The sequence below is a fragment of the Mustela erminea genome, chromosome 13 (genome assembly GCF_009829155.1).
Source record: "Mustela erminea isolate mMusErm1 chromosome 13, mMusErm1.Pri, whole genome shotgun sequence".
Lineage (NCBI taxonomy): Eukaryota > Metazoa > Chordata > Mammalia > Carnivora > Mustelidae > Mustela > Mustela erminea.
The window spans coordinates 21180072-21204262 of record NC_045626.1 but is presented as its reverse complement, the minus strand read 5'-3'; the positions used below and the strand labels follow the sequence as shown (position 1 = coordinate 21204262).

Below are 24191 nucleotides of genomic sequence, written 5' to 3'. Positions count from 1 at the left end.
GGTTACTGCCCTCCTTGGGAAAATTGATCAGCTAGCAGCCCCTCTGAACAACACCGCACCTGACTGGATCCATTGTGTTTTGGATCTACAATTAGCCAGTGTAAACTAGCTGACAGAAAGGAAGTAGAGCAAGTACGGTGTCCTAGGTCTTATGCTATTTGGAAATAGATTCCTTGTTTGTTATTTGGTTGTCTCTTTACATGCTTTGACTAAGCAAGTTGGTAGAGTTCATCTTTTTCTCTTTGTTTATTCCCCATTGGTACAGTCAGAAGACACAACATCTCTGAGTTACACAGCAACGGGCCTCAAACCCAACACGATGTATGAGTTCTCGGTCATGGTAACAAAAAACAGAAGGTCAAGCACATGGAGCATGACTGCACATGCCACCACGTATGAAGCAGGTACGTGAAGGGAGCCTTGCTTCCAAATTTCTGCTTTTGATGGTGTTTCCCAGGTTTTGTGGAAGTTGGAACATTCATGTGCTATGATGTCTAAGTTATACCTTATCCAGCAGAAAATATTTTATGCTTTGTAGTTCAAAGCACTTTTATATCTAGTATTATCCTCCCCACTCTAGAAAAGAAGAAAATGAGTCCCCAGTGGTTTGAGTGCTGGTTTTAATCTGGACATTAACTTGGGAGATCTGAATATAAATCTTTTCTCCGATACCTTCAAGTAAAGGCCGAAATCCATGCACTGAACTCTGTCCAAAACATTTGAGGCTTTGACTAGCAGTCATGGTGGGTATTTACTTTTTTTGGAAAGAAATTAGATACGATGCATTACAACCATAACTGCATTGATGTTTACCATAAATAACCTCAGCTGGGAAGAAGTTTCTGGGTGGTTCTGTTCACTCCTTAGAAATAAGACAATGCATGGAAAACCTTCATGCAATTCGAAATAGTTCAAATCACAGGAAAATGTAATTCACTGTAAATTTTACCAGTCACATTTACTATGGATCATAAAGGTTAAATTTATAACCTTAACAGACACGTGGCGCACTTGGCTTTTACAATTCACAGAAATCCCAACATCTGAAGAATACAGGGTTTAACCTAGTGTTTGGTTGGTTTCATGGTGGTCTGTTTTGGGGTAAACTACATCACACATTTCCAAATGTAAAAAAATATGTACCAATAAAACTCTCTGGGTAAGTTTAATTTCTTTTTCCATTGGAATTTGCCCCATGGTATCGCAGTGCATTTCTTCCAAGCAACTACCTTAACTCAGAGTTTACTGTTAATATTTTTTATCTTTTTGTGGATACTTCTTTCTATAAGAAGTTTTCTAGTTTGTCTGATTTAATTCCAACTTTTTTTAATCTTCTATTTTATATGTTTACATATTTTAACTCTTTCTCTTAGAATTCTGCCCTGAATGCCAGATACTCACAGCTTGTTAGGACAAATAAGACATGCTGAATGGGTTACGCTCTGTGGGGAGAATAAGGGTCCTGCTCTTCCTTTTTACTTAAAAGGAGACGAAAGGAGTTAAACATAAACCAGTAAGACATTAGGTCTTCCCTGAGCAAAAGAGAAGGAGCAGTCATTTCCTCTTAAAGCAAGCAAATTCATTCATTTTTCCCTTTCGTTAACATAAAGTGTGCCCTAACACCTGGCTTGATAAATATATCCTATTCATTTCTCATCAACTGCATAGCCTTGTAGGGACACCAACGGTGAGACCCATTGCTGACAATAAGATATTAACTGCTAGAGAGTGGATAGTAGGAAGGTGATTGTCGAAACAGATAATGATCTGGACAGAAGTGTGAATAGCATGTGGATGAGATCCCGGGTGATGATGAGAAGCAAGAAGTAATTCACAAGTGTCTGCAGACTTTATAGCTGTTAGAAGGAAAGGAAATGAATGAAATAATTCTAGGTTTGCTTCTAATTCTGCAGTAACATAAAGACTGTATGGGACTGCATAGTTACGCATTTGTGCTGAAATGGCTTGTGATAAAGATAAGAGTGGTTGGCAAATCCTTGAAATAAAACATTTCATTCTTTCCTGGTGATAAATCCTTAATTTTATTCCAGTTAAGTAAAATAGAAAAAAACTTGAAGGACGCCTGACACCATTCAGAGAAAAAAAAAGAAAGCCAAAAATCCTAAGTCACATAAGAAATACAATCACAGAGTTTTGGCCAAGTTGGAATCTGAACAAACAGATCCAAGGATAAATTCTGTCTGGAGAAATCAAGGGAGGTTTCATGAAAGAAAAGAATTGAGCAATGGCCTGGGTGGATCATCAGGGACCCGTTCCAGGGACTTCAAAGGAAAGCAGCCTGTACACAACTACACAAGCCAGTATCAGAAAGATGTCTCCTAGAGACACTTAGGAGTGGTTCAGAGGGAGTGGAGCACAGTAGTCATCAGACAACAAAGGGAAATGAGGCTATAAAAGAAAGTGTAGTCAATATCAGGGCCTGATACTTATTATTTGCTATTTATTTACATTGTTTAAAGACTTTATTTATTTATTTATTAAAAGATTTTATTTATTTGACACAGAGAGAGAGAGAGAGTGAGACAGAGAGCACAAGCAGGGGGAGCAGCAGGCAAGCAGGCAGAGGGAGACAAAGTAGGTTCCTGGCAGAGCAAGGAGCCCAATGCGGGGCTCGATCCCAGACTCCGGGGATCATGACCTGAGCCAAAGGCAGCCGCTTAACTGACTGAGCCACCCAGGCTCCCCAAGTCTTTTTTTATTTGAGAGAGAGAAAGAACAAGCGAGAGAGAGCCTGCAAGCAAGAAAGAGCAGGAGCAGTGGGGGATGGGCAGAGAGAGAAGGAGAAGCAAAATCCCCGCTGAGCAGCCCTCCTTGGGGCTCCATCGCTGAGATCTCAAGACCTAAGATCATAACCTGAGCCAAAGGCAGTTAACTGAGCCACGCTGGCACCCCAAATATATATCTATATATAATATGATTATACATATATATTTGAGAGAGAGGGACAGTGCAAGAGAGAGATGGCAGGGGGGAGGGGCAGCAGGAGAGAGAGAGAGAGAAACTCAAGTAGTTCCCCGCTGAGCATAGAACCCTACTAGGGGTTTGATCCCACCACCCCGAGATCATGAACTGAGCCAAAACCAAGAGTTGGATGCTTAACCAACTGGACTACAAGGTGACCCTCTTATTATGTGTCATTTATTTACATTTACTCCGAAGAAGAGTGGTAGTCAGTGAAGAATTTCCGAAAGGTCTCCTCCAGGCAGAACCTGTGAGATGGGAGAGGAAGAGCCCAGAGCCGTTCTGCTGGACTCAGTAGGCAGCCCTGAGGTCGTGAGGGCCTCCTTCCTCTCCAAATAGTGTGCAGTTTATACAATAATTCTAAACATTTGAGTTATTGATTCCAATACCAGAATCTCTGTTCACCAACATTCACAGGGCTTGAGGAAAAAGAAAAACGTGCACACCACCTAAAATAGATTAGTTGTTAGATTGTTTTTGTTTTTTTTTTTTTAAATAACCACCTGTTCAGTGTATTATTTTGCTAGGTGAAGCTGAAGTCATTTTGTCTTTTTTGAATACCATAACAGATTTAGTGAAGCAATCTAATCATCACCATTTGACTATTTTCTAAATAAGTGTCATTTTGAATTCTAACCCAATTAAAAGAAAACAGAATATTCTGACTAGTTAGAAAGACAGATTATCATTTAATTACTTCCATAATAGGACAATGCCTTATTATCCTTGGTCTAATACTCTAAGTCAATTTGTGACCATATTTTACCTTCTTGTTGGCTTAGGAAACATCCTGAATGAACCCTTTACGAGAATAACCCTTCTCAAGGTAGTATTACCTCTTTGGCATTTTGCTATAACAAATCTTCTTTTCCTGCAAGAATGTCTTTGTTCTTGTTTCACTAAAACCATATACATGGGGTGCCTGTGTGGCTTCGTGGGTTAAGCCTCTGCCTTTGGCTCAGGTCATGATCTCAGGGTCCTGGAATGGAGCCCGGCATCAGGCTCCCTACTCAGCAGAGAGCCTGCTAACCGCCCCCCCAACCCCCACCTTTCTCTCTGCCTACTTGTGATCTCTGTTTGTCAAATAAATAAATAAAATATTCTAAAAATATATAATATGCAGTTTCTTTACTCAGGATTCAACTGCACTGGACCTATGTATGTTCCTTCTGCTTCCTTTTTTTTTCCCTTAATTTAAATATATTAAGTATCTTGTCAGGATATTATGATTAGGTGATTATTATGATTGATTAATGTGGAATACTAGTGGCTTTGAGAATCAGTGCATTAAAAATAAAATGTTATGATGGGGCACCTGGGTGGCTCAGTGGGTTAAGCCTCTGCCTTAGGCTCAGGTCATGATCCCAGAGTCCTGGGATCGAGTGCCGCATCGGGCTCTCTGCTCAGCAGGGACTCTGCTTCCTCCTTTCTCTCTGCCTGCGTCTCTGCCTACTTGTGATCTCTCTCTGTCAAGTAAATGAGTAAAAATCTTAAAAAAAATAATAAAATAAAATGTTATGATCAATGGAAATGTTTGGTGTCTCATCCATTTGAAGTTATATGCAGGAAGAGAAATAGAAGTAGGGGTGCTCAGATTCTGCATGATAGGGTCAATGTAAGGGCTAAAGAGAATGGCAAGACTGAAGACTTCAGAAGTAGACCAAGTTATACCTATCTTGTAATACACAAATATTCTCGTGCAGAGATCTGAAAATTCCTCTAGAACCCAACTATAGATCTTAGACATGTTCCAAAATTTCCCATGTCAAACTACCTAACCCTAGCAAAAGAGACTGTCAGTAATTGACTTGGAGTATTATACTTTGCCTAGAAGGAAAACTCACTGCATTTCAAAGCATAGACAATGAGAAAACGCATCTAAAGGAGACTGAAAGATACCAGACTGGCTTGGCCAGTTTACTGCCACCTTTAAAATATATTTAAAATTTTGTTGAGCTCAATGTAGGAGGAAAAATAATTTCTCTTTATTCTTTTAGGTTCTTGGCTGAGACCCCACTATAATAAAAGATAGATCAATAGCAGAAAAACAAAGAGGAATTTAATAATATGTGTATCTCCTCTATACATAGAGGATACCCAGGAACAGAATTAACTCCCTGAAATGGCCCAAGCCATCACCTTAAATACAATCTCCAACTTAAAACAGAAGAACACACTGAGGTTTGGGGAGCCAGTTATGGGAGGTTTTCAGGTAAATCACAATAGACAAGGGTGTTGTTATTAGGCAGATTTAAGTTCCAACGTTTAGAGATTTTATCAACCTCCTCTTCCTGATACAGAGAGGGAGACACTCATAAATACAAAATTTCTCTTGTAAAAGGGTAACATCTACTAAGTTTTCAGAGCTTTCCCTGTGTATACTGTTTCTTAAAAATAATCAGCCTAAAATAACCCTTATGCCAAAGAGGCTTATCTTGGAATGATAAATTCTGGCCCATTTCAACAACATGTGGGAAAAGTAGCTCTAAGCACCCCCCCCCCCCCCCGCCAAGGTCTCGTGCCTTCTTTTCCATGCCAGGCTGATATTAAGACCTTCACAGATTCCATACCTTCTCTATTTTCAAATATTCCTTTGCCTTCTTGCTAAGAGATACCTAGAATGTTTACCTAAGCAAGATGTCTTAACCTGCATTTACATTCATTCCTTTTTTTTCCTTCTTCTTGCTTTTAAGAAAATATAGAATTAGGTGACGTTTTTGTTTTGAAATCCTACAGTTGTAGCAGGACTGTGTCTCTTGGAGATATGTAGCCATCAATCTCACTAAGTATGTGTACATTTCTTTGTTTTTATAATGATTTGTACATGTTTAGTGCGGTCCTCGCTTAGAAATATCCATTATACTTTTCTCCCCTGCATTCATACATATTCTGCTCTCCTCTCTCTATTTATACCTTTGGAAGTCACTCAACTTTCATGGAAAAACATTTATTTCTATATATTTGTTTGGTTGCTTGTTTAATTAAAATACTTGAAATAAACCATGAATGGTAAGATCAGCATGGTACACTGCATGATGGATTCTGAATGTCAACATCATGATTAGAAGTCCCATAAATGTCTGCTTTCTTTCACATCCAATGACAAGGCCTTGTCTCTGTTTCATCTCGCAGCCCCGACCTCTGCTCCCAAGGATTTGACAGTCATTACTCGAGAAGGGAAGCCTCGTACTGTGATCGTGAGTTGGCAGCCTCCCTTGGAAGCCAATGGGAAAATTACTGGTAAGCATCTCTGCTTTCTTTCCAGCATTGCTCTGCTTAGCCTAAAATTCCTTACCTCATGTGCATGGCTCATGTCTTTTGTGTATGAGTTTTCTGTCCCAGCATCTCCGTGGACTTCCTGATCCTTTGTGGTTGTCTCTTTTGCCTCCCCGCTAACCATGGAATTTCTTCAAATGGTGCCTGCAAATACACACGCATACTCATTTTGTTTGAGCTGGTTCCCGAGTGATGTTACTTCAGTTAGTTTAGACCTTTTGTTTTTCATCTTGTGGAGCATTAGGACAACCTTCTAATGGAATGTCTCTGAGCATAAGTGACTAAAAAGAAGCTGGTTGTTTGGCAATTATAAAATACAAAAGACACCTAATGACCGTGTATTTTTGAATGGCACAGACAAAGGACGTTTGTCTAAGGGTTTTTAGTCTCTCACTTAGCTTTTAGCTTCTTACTTAAATCATAAGGTTCATAAAATACTTAATATTGACTGACAGAAATTGAACTTAATGAATATTTCGCAGTGACAGATTTTATTTTGCCAAATATTGCTGATAACATCAATGCCTAATTAAAGCGTCCATTAGAAGCCTGTAATGTTAATTTAGTATGAAAAATATAATGGAGCTCTATCAAGAATTTTGCATTTAAATGATCACTTTAGGCTTTTAATAGATGTCTCCATAGCATATAATTATTATGAAAAATATTGTATAAGTAAAAATGTGCACATTATAGTCTAATTAACTTGAACCATTGGGTTAGGCACATGTAAGAGTCACTCCTTTTTCTTCTTTTCTTGCATACAAGAAGTGGATAGCACTATTATAAATTAACAAAGTAATTCAGTCATTCTCTGATAACAGAGATAAGCATGGAAATTATAGTTCAGATGGCCCACTTACTTTATGAGTTACTTTCAGAATTTTCCAAAATGAAAACATAATGTGAAAATTCCAAATGTAATTTAAATTTAAGCTGAAGACTTGTTTTCTCTAGGAAATCCTTCTGAATGCAATACCAAACAGAAATTTCATGTGAGCTAACAAATATGGAAAAAGAAGAGGGATGGGGCGTCTGGGTGGCTCAGTGGGTTAAAGCCTCTGCCTTCAGCTCAGGTCATGATCTCAGGGTCCTGGGATCGAGCCCCGCATTGGGGTCTCTGCTCAGCGGGGAGCCTGCTTCCTCCTCTCTCTCTCTGCCTGCTTCTCTGCCTACTTATGATTTCTCTGTCAAATAAATAAATAAAATCTTTAAAAAAAAAAATGAAGAGGGATATTAAATCTCCCCCAAACTGTATATGCTTAGTTGTCACTCTGCCAGACTTTTTAAAACTGAGGCTGGATGATTTCAATTTTCTTTTACTTTTTGCCCTCAATGTTATGATTTATTTTCATTGGTTCTATTTCAGTACTTTTGTAGATTTTGATTTGTTTACATGAGGACTTTTTATTATGTTATAAACAGTAATTTATAAGCATATGGTAAATCAATAGATAATAAGTTTAAGAAGAAAAAAAACAGAACAGAGGTTGTCTAAATAAAAATGAGTTCTGATGGGAAAAATGTATTTTTGGTAAAGAATAAAATAAGCCATATACCATCCAAATTCTCCTCTCATATTTAAATAAATCTCATCTAATAGTCAGTGTAAACAATAGAATGTGTTTTCAACTCTGGAAGAAGCTAGTTTTGCTTTTGAGGGAAAAAAATTGAAGTCTGTCCCATATTAAGAAATGCAAATGAGTCTAAGCAGTAAAATCCTGTGTGGCAAAATCACAGTGGATGTATAAGAAACCTCCTCCAGGGGTGCCTGGGTGGCTCAGAGGGTTAAGCCTCTGCCTTCGGCTCAGGTCATGATCTCAGGGTCCTGGGATGGAGCCCCACATGGGGCTCTCTGCTCAGCAGGGAGCCTGCTTCCCCCTACCCCCGTTTGCCTCTGTGCCTACTTGTGATCTCTCTCTCTGTCAAATGAATAAAAAACAAAAAAACAAAAAAACAAACAAAAAAAAAAAACAACTCCTCCATATATTTTATTTAGAGTGTTTATTCAGTATCCCTTCTCACAATGGTCAAGTAAAAATATGGGAGGCAATACTTTCTACCCTAAGAGTCTAGTTCATTTATTAAAACTAAATTGTAATTATCAAGTTGAGATATTTTGACTCAACTCAACTGGGAGTAAACACCAAGAACCCTTAAGACAACTTCTCTTCCATATATATTTTGATTCTTTTAGTCAGATTACTTCCAGAAAACAAGATGACGAAATATTCAAAATACCATTTAGCAGAGGGCCCAGATTTACTATACTCAGTTTCTCATTAAAGTTACAAAGATGCAAAGGAAACGGGGCACTTTTCCAGTGTCAGAGCATGTGCCTATGTGGAAGAGGGTGCTCACATCCTACTGATAGATTCCTTTGTTTAACCACATCTCTGCGTGTACACAGCTATGAAGCAGGGTGGTTAAGAACTCAAGCTCCTGAGAGAGATGCCTGGGTAAGCTGACTTTCCCAAGTTCACCTTCTCATTTATAAAATAAGGATAGTAATAGAACCTATTTTGTTGAATATGATAATGAAGTGCTGAGAAAAGTCTCTGATGTCCAGTGAGAACTGAAACTAATGAACTATCATTATCCCCACTTGAAATCCATTCTAGGGTAAGACTTTCTTAACGTACTCTGCATAAAACCTGGATCATCAATTTGTAAATACATATACTTCAAAAAATTTGAACAAAAAAAAGAAAGAGATCTAGATAATGCCAGTTTCTAAAGTCCTTGATTGTAAATTGGCAGTTTAGGAATTTGGACTGACATTTTCAGGAAAGAATGGTTCAGAAGGAATTAAGTGTTCATTATATGCTTGGCATCCTGCTAAGGGCTTTGGTATTGTTAAGTGAGCCTATCTTCCTGTTATTTCTTGTTGAAATGAAGAGATGTGTGGTTTCTAGGGTAAATACCTTTCCCAAAGTCAAATAACCAAGAAGTAGCAGAGCTAGGATTTAAACTCATGTTCAGACTCTTCCTATTACTCCATGTTTTTCTCCAGCTTATTAGTATTCTACTAGTCCAAATCAATGACTCTTAACTGATTTACAATTTAATTTATCTGAGGAAGGGTTGAGCATGCTATATTTTAAAAGCTCCCCAAGTGATTTTAATGTAGAGCTAAGGTTTTGAAACATTGATCTAAATAAATGCAGCGTCCAACATTATTTATGATCCGAGACCAACACTGTTGGAAGAGTTAGGCCTTCAGAAATTGCTTCCTTATCAATACTATCCAATGGATAAGATTATGTTATCTTTTTGGGTGTCATGTGATACCCTAGTCCAGTTCCCCTTTCTTGAAATTCTCTTGCATCTTGACATTTTTAAGATCACCTACCCACTCTTCTGCTCAATTTCAGGCTATAGCTTCTCAGCCTTATTAGCGGACATTTCTTCCACCTGTTTCTTAAGGAGATCTTTTTAGTTCCTTTGTTACTTTCTCTGAAAAAGTGTGGATAGTATAGCCAGGGCTTCAGTGAACACAAACTTATGTCTAAAATCTATATGTCCATCCAAGGAATTCTAAATACACATATCCTACCACATATTGTACATTTCCACTTGCCTATCTTATTAACACCTCCTTCTATTCCCCAATCCCTCCTTCTCTCCGTTCTTCCTCTTTTTTCCTTTCTTTTTGTTTTTTTGTTTGTTTGTGGAGTTTTCTTTGTCTGTCCCCCACCATAACCAACCAAATAATGCTCTATTATATTCCATAATAGGTTACGATGATCCAAGATGGCAGACCAAGCTGGGCACTCACTGCCATCACATGTGTCTAAATAGTCTTACTCCCATCATATAAAAATTTTTCATGTTTACCTAGTTGCAAAAGTTAGAAATTTAGCCATCTTGACTTCTTTCCTTGTCCCCTTCCCATATAATCAGGAAAGGAAAATGTAAATGCTCATAATACAGGGCTGAAAATTCTATAGAAATAGGTTTCAGATTTTGTTCATTCTCTCAGGATCACCATTGACACTTAGTAGGTAGTTAATAAATATTTGTTGAGTAGAATAATCATTGAGTTGCTATTAAATCTATTATTAACTTGAAATAAAAATTCCAGGTGTTCCAAATATAATATTTTCTTAATTATTAATTTATTATTATTTATTATAATTATTAATTATATATGTATATATCACATATGTCTGTGTATATATTATATAATTAATTAAATTATTATATAATTATTAATTAAGAAAGAAAGAAGGCAGGGAGGAAGGAGAAAAAGAAAAAAAGAACAAATGTACCATTTACTAAGTAGTCACTATATAGAAGTTCATATAATAGGAATACCATATATATTAATTTCTAAAAATACATTATCTGAGAGCAACTTATTTTCAGATGAGAAAAAGTTACTTAGATTAAGCAAGGTGCTCAAGGTCACAAAGCCAGGAAATGATAGACTATGAGTTGAGGTCAGGTCTTCTTGAATCCATAGCCTGTTATTTTTTTTTTTTTTAAGATTTTATTTATTTATTTGACAGACAAAGATCATGAGTAGGCAAAGAGGCAGGCGGGGGGTTGGGGCAGCAGACCCCCTGCCAAGCAGAGAGCCCAATGCAGGGCTCAATCCCGGGACCCTGGGATCATGACCTGAGCCCAAGGCAGAGGATTTAACCCACTGAACTACCCAGGCACCCCTAGCCTGTTATTTTTTAATAATTTTTTATTAGGAAGGAAGAAATAGGTCCTTCATTATGCATTTATCTATAATTCATTATGCATTTATCTATATCAGAAACAATTTTTGAAACATGAGGAGTTCTCACTGGGCTGAGCTCCTTGCTGGTAGGCATCATCTTGGTCTTCCTGGTACTTAACAGCTGAACCATGGAAGAGAATCTGATCTGTGGAAAGGAGTATGGGGGAAAAAAGGAAAGAGGTGGAATTGAACACGTTTTGACACTTTCTTTTTACAATTACAACAACTTCTTTGTAACAGTAGTCAAAAAGGACATATGTATGATGTTACATTTTATGTATATTTAAACAAATGTAATTCTGATGCCAGAGTGTCCACTGGAGTTAACAATCCCAGCCCTTATCGCCTAGGACAGGAGGTAGTTCTCATTATTTGACAAGTTATGGTGAGTAAAGACAAACATGAAGTAGGAAAAAGATGAAGGAAAAAAAAAATTGAATGTGGGGAAATGGACATATAGGTACAGAAAGGTTCTGAAAAACCAATGAATTTGTCCCAACCTCTGTGGTTATGGAAATCTCTACAGTGAAGACTTCAGTAACAGATTTAATATTCTCCAAACACACCAAACTCATATACCCAGATAAAATTGTATGCTTTCCCTAAGACCAATTTTTAAGGTTTTGAATGTTGTAGTAGTATATTTTTATTCTGCATCTAAGTTCTCAAGTTTACACATGCACATATACACACACACAAGATCAGTTTTGCCATAAATACCAGGAAATCACTTCAAATACAGTTTAAAATTGTCAGAACCTGATGCTTGTACCCTTGGTCGTACTTACTTGAATGCCAGAACTATCATTTTTAAATGCGTAACTGAATACTTTTTACAAAGGAAAAAAAAAAAAAAACAAAAACAGCCAAAACACAAAGAGGGCTAAATATTTCCTTCCCACTTGACAAATCAACAAAATCAAGAATACATGTAGCTGACCTGGGGTGAGAACAATTCTCCAAACTTTCAGTGTCATTGGGAACCTACAACAGCCCACGAAAACTCTATGATTGCACTAAATGTCACAAATGTAAAGCATCAGTGCTTACTGGCTAAAGGATTTCATTCAATAAGTGAGTTTCAATACCTATTATGTGAAGACAATTTTATTGGTTTCTCTGAAGAATAAAAGGTAATATAAGATATGGCTCTTGAACTAAAGGAATGTTTTTATTCTTTTGAAGAGATAAGACATGCACATAATAAAAGTTTAAAAAAAAAAAAAAAGGATCATCATACCAGGGTCTTTTATTCAGTACATGTGTTTTTTTGGGGACAAGAAGAAAGACTGCTCTGACTCAAAAAATACTAGATTTTATTGCTATTGATCATGGAGGCTGAGTTATAAATGAGTCATAAACAACTCCTTTGTCCAGTGATATTTCACAATCTCTTTTGAGTTAGAGTATTCCAATTTTAATATTAACCAGAGAGTCCTACAACCTTTCAGTTTTACAGAATTCTTTATCTTGTTTTTTTTTAATCTTTTACTGAGCTCTCTGCATCATAAGACATTCATAGTTGCAGCAGCAGCATCTCAACAAATACCAAAAATATTACAGATTCCACATATATACTAATGCAATGATTCCTGACCTTGCTTGAACACAGAAATCACCTGGATGCAGATTGCCAAGGTCACCGTTAGCCTATTATAGTATCTATTGCTGTGTAACAGGATAAACACAAATTTAGCAGCGTAAAACAACACATGTTTTTTTATCTCAGTGTTTCTGTCAGTCAGGAATCCTGCACAAGATTTATAGGCATCAGAAATACCTATATTTTTTAAAGATGGCAGATACTGTTATTTTGAATGGTCTGTTCCATTTTCAGATTCTGTACATTAGACAATGATTTGTCTAATCTTTGCAATATCAAAAAAAATTATTACTTGATTCACTGAATACTGTAGTTTATAGATTGTGAATGTATAATAATCACTGCAAATCATATTTAGGAAAACATGCGTGTTTAGAAGCAGAAGCAAGCATGTGGTGAGCACGCTAAATACAGTCGCATTCATCTATTTGCGCAGCTTACATCTTGTTTTACACCTTGGACAAGAACATACCAATTGACGACTGGGTGATGGAAACAATCAGTGGTGATCGGCTTACTCACCAAATCATGGATCTCAACCTTGACACAATGTACTACTTTCGAATTCAAGCACGAAATGCAAAAGGAGTGGGGCCTCTCTCTGATCCTATCCTCTTCCGGACTCTGAAAGGTTTGAATCATTTCCTACTACAGCAGTAGCTTTCTTTTCCTGTGGGATTGTTGTAAAATACAGTGTCTGCATTAGGAACTATCTTTGCTTTCTCTGTTGGCAACACGACAATGGACATTCAAAATAAATTAAAATTTACTGTTTCATGCTGAAAGCCAATGTGTCAGAGAAAGATCTATTGTGTTATCACATTTTCTGCCTTCAACACAAGGCAGGTATATTTAACTTAACTTTTTTTTTTCCCCCATTTACAATCCTTTTGGAATTTTGTATTGATTTCATGTGTATTGGTTCTATTCAAAATATATTGAGACTTTTTAGTCTTTTTATGTAAGGAAATAAAAACTAAAAAGCATTGAATTAGGTGAATGTCATACTACTGCCAACTTTCAACATTTTCTTTGAGGAACTATTGTCCTTATATATAAAAAGAAAATTTGATACAGCAAGACAGAAAATCTCAAACAAAATGAATGTGTTTATTTTAAGGACCTAGGATAACAACAAGGGGGAATAAAGAGTCTTACAGTATGATTACGAGAAGAAAACACCCCATGCTTGCAAGAGTAAAAATAGCTGCTCAATTCAAGCATAGTTAGATGTTCATACAGGAAAAAATGCTGAGGCCCTAGAACAGTGACTACATCAAAATAATCTTCATGTTAGTCCTTACTATTTTAGAACAGTATTATTTTTCTGGAAGACAAATAGTTTCAAGAGTCTCTATTATTTGGCAACTGAAAAAAAAATTGAATGTTTCATAGCTGATATTTAAAGATGTATACTTAGGCATGTTGTGTGTTGTTTTAAAGGATCTGTGACCACATTCTGTCTATTGTTAGATCTGGCTGAGAAGCTGATAATAGATCATAGCAAACTGAAAAATTAGAAACATGAAAATGGTTGACATTTTCACCCAGGTGCTTGACATATTAAGAGAAGAGTCTTAGAATAATTGTATAGCCATTCAATTCCCCTAGGAACGGTACCCTAATAAATAGTGGACTTTTGGATTCTGGGAAGGGAGCTAACCATTCAAAGCTGGACTTGGTAACAGCTAATCTGAAAGTTTGCCAAGAACACACAAACAAGCATTCAGCCTAAGCCTTCGTGACAGTTCTTAGCGACAGAGTAGAAGTTGGGAGGGAGGCAGGAGGAAATGAGCTAATCTTCTCTGGGTTTTTAGGACTTCATGTCTAAATCGGGTTTCACTCTAAATGAGCAATCGAAAGGAAACTGGTTATTCATTTTGTGGGAGCATGAAATGTAACTAGATACCATTTCACAAATGCTTCATCTTTATCTATAGACGAGTGCCAGATTAATTTCATGCTCACATTGTGTGCCAACTAGAGATCTCAGGGAGGGTTTAAGATGATTTAAGGCATCCAAATGTATTAAGCAGCAGAGTGATGAGTTATCTCAGGATTCACAGGCCCACACTGATAACCATCCTGGAGATTATTTAATGAACTCCCATATCTCATTTGGTACTATTTACCTTAAGTAAGCTAAACTCATCTATGAAATGATGTTCAGAACTGAGAACAAACTCAGAAATTTGTTATGTTGTAATAATTCACAAGCATTATTTCTAATATCCTGACTTGAATGTTTAGTATTGTTTATCCTCAGTATATCATGCTCAAATAATAGACAATTAGATTTTAAAACAAATCTTGCTCATATGGCAAACCAAGTTTCAGATGTCTTGATTGAATTCTAAATTATTTAGAGATACTGATCTTGCCCATCTTTATAAACAAATGACATTGTACACGCATGCATCCTACATGTTACAATGGCAAATATTTTTAAGGCAAATAAACTACTCTTAAGAGATTTGAAACCACAGTGAACCAAATCTACACTAAACACATCATGCAGTTTCCAGAGCTGCTTTAAGACATAAGGCCTCTGTTCATCAGAATGTAACTTTGACAGCAAGAAAGGCTCACATGTTATCCTGAAGCTGAGAAAGCTCTCAGTAGTCTACTGGGTAACAGGCAAGTGTTTCATTGCAAATCATGCCCCAGGCAGGTGTCTACAAGCTTCATTCTTTCATACGCAGTTTTTGCAAAGACAGTAGCATTTTACTTCTAGAGACTAGAGGTTTGTCTTTGGTTTTAGTCACAAGCACGAGACATATAGGAAACTCAGTCCATACTTACTGGTTAATGAAAAGGACAGTTACAATTAAAAAGGGATTAAATTACATTACCCTTGTGTACATGCATGCATGTGGTACATCTGATTGTTTCTTTGGATTGTTAATTAAAAGAATCTTGAACTTGATTCTCTGACCACACAGGACTCTACAAATACACATCTCCCATCCCCAAATATTCCCTATTAAGATACCCATACACGATGAAGCCCTTGGGAGATGTACAAGAGGCATAGCAATCTCTGCCTTTCACGTGGATTGTTCTCTTGGGTAAACTGAGCTTCTCCACGTCGGCCTGTAAAATAATAGGAAGAGAGGATGCTTCTGCTGAAACAGACCAAAGTAGAATTCTGTAGTGGGATGGAGTCACCTCTTACACACAAAAAAGCAGAGTTTTCAGCAATGGAAAGCACCAGAGTATAGTCTGTTCTCTGGGCATCTTTAATCATCATTCTGAAAGGTACATCTTTCCCATCCAAGGATGTAGAACTGAGAGTTCCATACCAGAATACAGAAAAGTTTTACTCTTCACATTATTTTTGACAAAATAAGTGATTTTCTTGACAAATAGCAGAAGCAAATAAAAAGCCAAGACCCGAATTATGACACTTTTAAGCGATTATTTGTCTGTAATAAAAACTAACTTTTAGGATATGTTTTATCCTTGTTGGAAATAGTCTTTAGTTGATAACTTTCTTGAGACACTCAAAATTTCTCAAGTTCTAGCCAGTCCAGATTACTAACAGTAAAACAAATCCAGAAGGTAAGAATGAGGAGGACATTGTTGCATATAATATACATTTATTTGTCAATTGATAAAAATTTTCTTAAACTATAGTGATGTGTGTATGATTACAGATGAAGGGAGAAATGAAGAATGAAAATGAGACAAGATTGATTTTCTTCTCTCTCTCTCTCTCTCTTTTTTTTTGGATGTCATTCCACACATATCTCACCTAAATATGAGATCCTAATTAGGGTAGTTTCTCAAGTGTGTCCTGGTCTGGCTACCAAACCTTTACCCTTCCTGAACTGCACAGTCACATGTGATCTCCACAAGCCCTCCTCATTCTTACCAGATACCTGGTTTGGCACGTCCTACAACATAGTATCCTTTCTCAAAAGCTATGATAGGTTTTCAGTGAAAACTCTATCCCTGTCTATAAACTACAGATAACACAGTTGCCTATCAAAAACACCTTTCATCAATAATCCCCTAATACTGTAATAAAACAGATCTTGAGAAGTCATTAGTCTTTAAAGGGAGATAGGAGAGAAAATTAAGATAAAAATTAAGTTGTGATTTCCCCCAACTCCGAAGCGGAGGTGAACCATGAGAGACTATGGACTCTGAAAAACAATCTGAGGGTTTTGAAGGGACGGGGGGTGGGAGGTTGGGGTACCAGGTGGTGGGTATTATAGAGGGCACGGATTGCATGGAGCACGGGGTGTGGTGCAAAAATAATGAATACTGTTATGCTGGAAATTTAAAAAAAAAAATTCAAAAAAAAACAACAAAAAAAAAACAAACAAACAAACAAAAAAAATTAAGTTGTGATGATTAGACTAAGGAAAAATTAGGTTGGACGGCCTGTGAATTTAAAAAAAAAAAAAAAAGATTTGCTAAATCTCAAGGAGCCACAATAACATTTATAACACTTATTTAAAACTGGTAGAATCTTAATATAATAAGCACTCTTGTATGTTTAGTGTTTTCCAAAGAGTCATTCAGAGTTCAAAGTCCACTACTTATTAAGATAACCTTTCTTGGTCTACCCTTTCTCATAGAATATGTTTACATATTATTTTAAAATGAAAGAAATGGTAAGTGATAGGAATTTGTAACTAAGTTTAGTATTTGTCCTTCTATGAGGTGACATTCATAAACCCTGTTCATCTGAAAGGGGTATTTATTAACAACATCATTTTTTTTAGTATTTTCATTTCTGCCTATTCTTTTGGGCAATGATATGTATCCCATCAATTAAAGGAAGGACTACCACTTCTAAGACCTTTGCTTTATCTTTCAAACAGTAATGATGGACTTGCTAACAGACTGCCACCCAGAATGAGAGAACCGGGTGCTTAGGTTATAGGTTGCTGCCCATGGGAAAAAATTTCTCAAGTTATAGCCAGTTCTCTGTGTGAGTTTAACTGAGACATATAAAGAAGCCAACAGCAAGTGTAGTAGCCTACATGTCAAGTTTTAGTGCAATTGAGTTCAATAAACCCAGAAGATTTGAAGCTCAAAGGAAACTCATGTATAGGGGAAATAATTCTAAGTGATGGAGACTGAAAAAGATCTACATTGGTCAAAACGTCCTATCACAACTTCTATAAAAGCAAAGATATTGTAGATTTACCTCCTATTCAGTTATATTTGTTTAATAGAAAAGAAGCTACTTAAAAAAATTTTTTAAGATATTTTTAAATTTAAAAAAAGTCACCTTCAAGGACATTATTCATAATGCACCTGAAGTTGTGAACAAGTAAGAATTCCTTCACAAGGTCTAAAAATTTATTAAACCATTTAGATTAAAACTCATTTACAATATTCTATTATTTTACCCTATCTATGTGAGAATTGGTTAAGCTCTCTGGTTGAAAAAAAGAAAAACTGAAGACAAGAAAATAGCCTCTTTACCGTATTTAAAATATATGGGTGATAATTACTTGGTGATCACATGAGTTTTTATGTATTGTGTTTTTAATTAAACTTACATGATGATCTTTTGGAGTTGATGTGTAGAAGAATAAGACAAATAACATATTTTTAAGAACATGTATAGCGAATCCATTTTCAATTTTTCTCCTCTGACTACTATTTAATAGAAATAATCACATCACCCTTGGCTCCTTATCAATTTGATTTCAACAGGGCTTTAGCCTTGATATGAAAACTTGCTAAGAAAACTGTCGATTTGAAGTGTCAGCTTCCTTGCTAGGAAGTGTCAATGTCTAATAATATTTCTTTCTCCCCCACAGTAGAACACCCTGACAAAATGGCTAATGACCAAGGTATGGCGGCTCAATCTGTCATCTTTTCTCTCCTTGAATCAATTCTATCTGTTAGAAATGTCAGTCATTATTTTGTATTCCTTTTTTCACCTGGGCCATACACCTGATGAAGCATTCGCTGGCGTGATAATTAATCTTGTTAATGAAGTTCTGTTTGGCTGAAGCTGCAGGTCTGTTGGGGAAGATGTAAATTTTCTTGAGAGGAAATTGTTTTGTCTCTATTCTGAAGGACCAATTAAAATGTCAAGCTTCTTTGTATGAAATAAATTTTTAGTCTCTGTCTGCACTTCTGAATAATTCACATTAAGTATAATTAAGCTCAGCATAATTTTCAGGCTGCTCTTACACCCTTTCATGAGCTATGGATTAAAGTTCTGTAGCTCCACAGAGAAAAACCATAAATCAAGTGTGCTTTTTCTCTACAGTGAGCTTCTTTTAATAAATAAAAACGAAGTTAGGACAACTTTTTTAGGGCATTGCTATTGTTCATTTTGAAGCCAGAAAGCTTTCACTCAGTGAATCAGATGCTGGTTTGATTCAGAGCATTTTATTCTCCTTCCATTCTTTTGCTAAAAGCTGATTCATGTAGAGAAATATGCATGGCTTTACACAAAGGGAAGTGGTGACAAATAAGAGTTATCCATCAATTCACAGGTAGATAAGAATTTGCTATTATCATGATTTGCAGATGGATAAATTATTTTTACATTAAAGGTAATTGGTAGCATTCTAGAGGAGAAAAAGAATAGCTTATGAGTGGTATTTTTCGGCTCGTTATATTCTTTATGAAGGGAGAGTTGGGACGTATTTGCAACTCGTGGTGTAGTTGGTGATGTCCAGATTTTGTCCATATTTGTTGGCCCAGCGTCTACAGTTTGTGTCGTGTGTCTCCTGCTTTGGACAGTCTGTCAGCAGAAATTGCTTGTTTCTTAGAAGGTATCGTGTCTTAAAAGGTACCATCTTGTAAGATGGAGGGAACCATCCTTTTCAACATGAATACTTTTTAACTTTTAATAAGCAGCTGGATATTAAGGCTCACTAACAGAAGATTGTCTACACGAGTAGCATATTATTTAATTATTCTGTGTTCAGGTTTTTCCCTGGGTCCTTATGTCATACCCTTGCTTCAGAGAACATGGCTGGGACTTCACACATGGAAGTAATAAAAATGAACAATACACAGAAATATCTACCCAGAGTTCACATTTCTATTAATCACCTCAACCTACTTCCTGTTTATTTCTACTTAAAATATTTTTGTAAGATCAATATCTACTAAATGGTAATATTTGTCAACTATTTATGATGAATACTGATCAGTATTCAGTACTGATCAGCCTGTATTTACTTTGGTAAATTAAATATTAGTGCTGGCTAGATCCAAAGCTAAAATTATTACAACAACTTTGCATAGCCTTCTTAACTTAAATGAATTTAAAACTTCCACAGACAGATAATTCCTAATTTTTGAAATTATATTTAGAGAAATACATAGAGAAAGAGAGAACATACCAAAAAGTGTTTTAAGTCAGTGAACCAGATGAAATGCTATATTACTGGCCACTCAAACAATGACATGCCCAGGTTTCTGAACAAATGGATTTTGTTGCTATTTTTCAATTAGCTGGGGTTTTTTTTTTTAATATTATTTTAAGCTACCACATGTATATTTTGTAAATTGGTCCTTTTATAAAAGAAAAAAAAAGAGTAAATTATTCCCCAGTCCCTCTGTTCACACACTCTCCATGGATTTTCCTCAGATTTTCTTATCAATAGTGAAATCAGATCTGTTATCAGGGAAAAAAGGAATTCCCAAGAATTACTGCCAGTGTCTTGAGTCTATTAATATTATTTGGGCAATTGTCCTTTTTCTTCATCTAATACTGCTTAGAAGATTCTTTCACTTATTATACTACTTGGTGCCTTATTCAATCACAGCTGGGATACAGTTGTTCAAACTGATAGGTTCTAAATTTTACATCAAAATCAAATCACTTATAAAATAGAGAGGAACTGACAACAGATAATATAATGATTATAAATAAGATCTTTAAATTCTTACAAAGAAAACATGTCAAATTTGCTGGCCATCGAAATCTCTTTGTAAATAAAATCAGTCTTCTATGTTGATGACCGTGTAGAAGAAAATTAACCCAGATTGAAGATCCTTCTAAGATTAATGAAAATAAGAGGAAAATGCCATTCTGAATGTTCCCACTCTTAGCACAGAGCCAATCATTTGAATATGTTTTACTGTGCCCACAGTTAGACCTATTTGCTGCTCCCCGTGGTGAAGTGATCCCACTGTTAACATCTGCAAAAGGCACTGAATTTCTTTTGAGCGTAAATTCAACACCCCGGGTCAGAGTGAACCTTGCAAAGATGAATCCTAAATAGAAAAACAGGAGGTCGAATGTAACTTATCTGTGAGAGAGGAGGAAAAGTTTTGATTATTTTAACAAAGTATCTTTGTAGACTTTTGTCACAATTACTTTTCTTGGAATCTGAGATATGTCCTAAGGAACATAAATGGGAAAACAAAAAATCAGTTGCATTTGAATCAGCCGTGATATGAGGAAAATATTTTCTCCCGAGTAATAGCAGTAGTAGTCTGAAAATGATAGACAATTTTCATTGAACTCTTTTTCCCTTCGTGTAGTTATAAATTGATTATATCTAGCATTTTCTTATCTCTCTAATCTCAGCCTCCTCTATAATTCCCTGGTTTTTGCAGCCCCTTATCTCTTGCTAAACATCCTAATTTTTTTCTCTAGTCTCTTCCAGGCACAAGTGGCCAATAAGTTTGAAGGTAATCATGAGATTTTAGAGATTAACCACAGAATTTAATTTTTAGGAAGGTCAGGTAGGATAGGGAAATTATATGGCCTATGTGAAGTGAGTTCAGGGGACATAGAAATGCTGTGCTTTTTTTCCCCCTTCTTTTATTTTTCATATTTTGATAAGAACCCTGTCAATTTGTGTGTATGTGTGTGTGTATGTGTGTAATGGCAAAATGAACTCCTGTGAAGCCCTACCAGTGTTTCTGTTTATAGACTTCTCATTTGAGCCTCACTACTATACTATTAAGTTACAACTATTGTTCTCATCTTGGCAATGAAGAAAATGAAGCTCAGAACATTCCAGTCCCTTGTCTGTAGACACAGCTAGTAAGGAGCAAGGCCATTCGAACCCTGTGGTTTTTAACCAGAGTATGTTCATCCCATGTTCTTATATGGACACATAACTGACCACACACTCCTGTTTAACATGTATTTATAAGGCTGCTGCATCTGAAGGTTGTGTATGGATATCTTCCATACAACCTTCCTTTCTCCATTTCTGTGAATACTCTGGAGAATAAAACAGCTTTCACTCTGGGGTCATCTTGTTCGAGGGAAGTCACAGCACTAAGTAGGTGATCGTGACAGTCAGTTGTCTCGGGAAACACAGAGATGGTGCTAATTCCACTGCCTCAGCCAGCTCAGGCTGCTTATACAAAATGCCACCGCCTGGCGGGATGAAACAACAGAAATCTGCTTCTCACAGTTTTAGAGGGTGTAAGTCCCAGATCAAGGTGCAGCCACGTTGGTTTCTGGTGAGAACGTTCTTACTGGCTTGCAGTCAGGTGTCTTCTGGCTGTGTCCTCATATGGCAGAGAGAGAGCCGGCTCCCTCATAACTCTTCCTCTCAGATCAGGGCCATACCCTTGTGACCTCATTTGGCCTTAATTACTTCCACAGGGCCTCACACTGGGTGTTAGGAATTCAGCATCTGATTCTGGGAGGTGGTGGGCAAGCACAGTGCAGTTCACAGCATCCACCTTCAAAAAGAAAGCTGCTCTCTCGCTCTCGCTGATTACCTCCCCAGCGTTTCAGATGAAGAGGCAGAAGGCAATGCTTTGCCCAAGGTCGCACAAATGTAGTTGTGGGCAGAGGTGGACGCCAACATGTTTCTCTCGGACTCCCAGAGTGTAGTGTGTCCACTGTAGACTGCTGCTCTCTACATGAAAAATGTGGCTCTTTGGTCTTCTGTAATGAGCTTAAACCCTTTAGAGTTTCTCACAGAAGCATTTATAAAAGCCTCTGTCTGGAATTGCAAAGAGGGATAGCTATGACTATAAAATATAACCAGTTCTCAGAAGTGATAATCATCTGACCAAACTTGTATCTTAAAGGATTGTTTTTACATCCTTGTATTGTTTAACCCCCAAATGTTCTTCTCCACTTCGAGGTGTCGATGTGTAAAAAGTGGTCATTCTAAACATGAGCACAAATGTCTACAAGATCATGTGTGTTTCCATGTCTGCCCACAGAGGGTGTGCAGAGTAGGTGTTAGGGTCCTGTTGCAGGACCTGAAAGAAGGCAGGAACCTTTATGAAATGACCTGTGTCATGGCTGAGATGAATCAGAAACAAAATGCTGACTTCACACACTCTCAAGTGTCTTTCCCTCTTCATAGCCGGCAGAGCTGTGATCTAAAACAGCAGAGCTACCAAGGAGATGGAAATTCACAGGTCAGTTTATAGATCTAGAAGCAGGTGACCTGCTGAGAACTACCCTCCCACCAGGAGAGAGAATTACTCACTTCTGAATCATGGTAACAGCTGATAATACCCAGCCATCAACACGCAGTGGGTACTGCAGGAGGGGTGGAATGGGTTTGGAGACCTCAAATTCTAGTGCCGTCTTGCCACTGTGACCTCCTGTGTGACTTTAGGCATGTGATTGACCTCTCTCAGCATCCTCACCTGTCAAACGATGACTCCTGCCCAAAGTATCTTTCGTTTTCTTTCAAGATTTCAGATGATCAAACCTGAGGACTGGTGTTAGGTTTAAAAACCCAGGCATAGCATCTTCACATAACATAGTACTTCACATTTTTAGCATTCCCAGGATGCATCATTCTTCTATGCACTGTTCATGTGCTATCATGTCCTCCTAAAATCCTTCCAGATATAGAAAATGAGACGCAGAGATGCTCAAACTTGCCCAAACACTCACAACATGTAAGAAGAGGTTAGCCCGAGATACAGACTCCGGCTAAGTAATTGGAGAGTCTCTGCCCTTAACTGCTGTATAATTTCTGGAAATGCAGTGAGTTAATTGGTTCCTGCTTCGTTATCAAGAAAGTTAAACCTAACTGGCATCACCATACGTTCACCTAGTTTAAAGTTCTTTGTCTGTCCTCAGTAGGGTATTCAGGCGAAGTACTTAACACTACACCTGCCATTTTACACCTCACCGGGTTTAATCTCATGAATAAACAGAACGTTAATTGTTTCCAATTTCAAGGAAATAGGGCTTTCAAGGCAGTCTAGTCAAGCTTGGAATTTAGTTAATGTAATCCAGACTTTGCAGGGTTTGGATTACACCAGCCAGGGTGTTGTTTGAAAATTTGAAGCCTTTAGCACCTTTCATTGGGAGCTGTTTAAATGAAAATTAAAACCTCTTTTTACCCTATTACTGGGCGGGGTGTCAACCACTTTGTTATTCAGTAGCTGCTACACCCCCTTGAAAGAGAGCTAGTCTCACCTGTGCTGTTCTCAGGTCCAAAATTTTGCAATTCTAGAAATTATGATTATGGTATAAAAGTGGGGGGGGGTGAAAAATGAGTAGTGTGCTTTTGATAAAGGGTTGAGGTGCTTCTCATGCTCCCAGCAAGCAGTCAAGTAGCTGCCTAAGTCAACCTCTCAGGAGCTTTTATGTTTCAATAGGTAACTTTGCAAGAAAACACATAGTAAGTACTCTTTAGAATTGATGCGATTCATGGCATAATTGTAAATTTC

At 37.0% G+C, this 24191-nt stretch overlaps 1 protein-coding gene across 3 annotated transcripts in view; it reads left to right on the top strand.

The window, feature by feature from the left end:
• Positions 1-24191, top strand: part of DCC (DCC netrin 1 receptor) — a 1159911-nt gene that overhangs the window by 1042448 nt on the left and 93272 nt on the right. For 2 of the 3 annotated variants that reach the window (XM_032310413.1, XM_032310410.1), the window contains exons 18-21: positions 266-404; positions 6115-6222; positions 13027-13221; positions 18374-18406. In XM_032310413.1, coding sequence (XP_032166304.1) covers positions 266-404; positions 6115-6222; positions 13027-13221; positions 18374-18406 — 475 coding nt within the window. The remainder of the gene's footprint in view (positions 1-265; positions 405-6114; positions 6223-13026; positions 13222-18373; positions 18407-24191) is intronic. The other variant, XM_032310412.1, reaches the window with a different exon arrangement.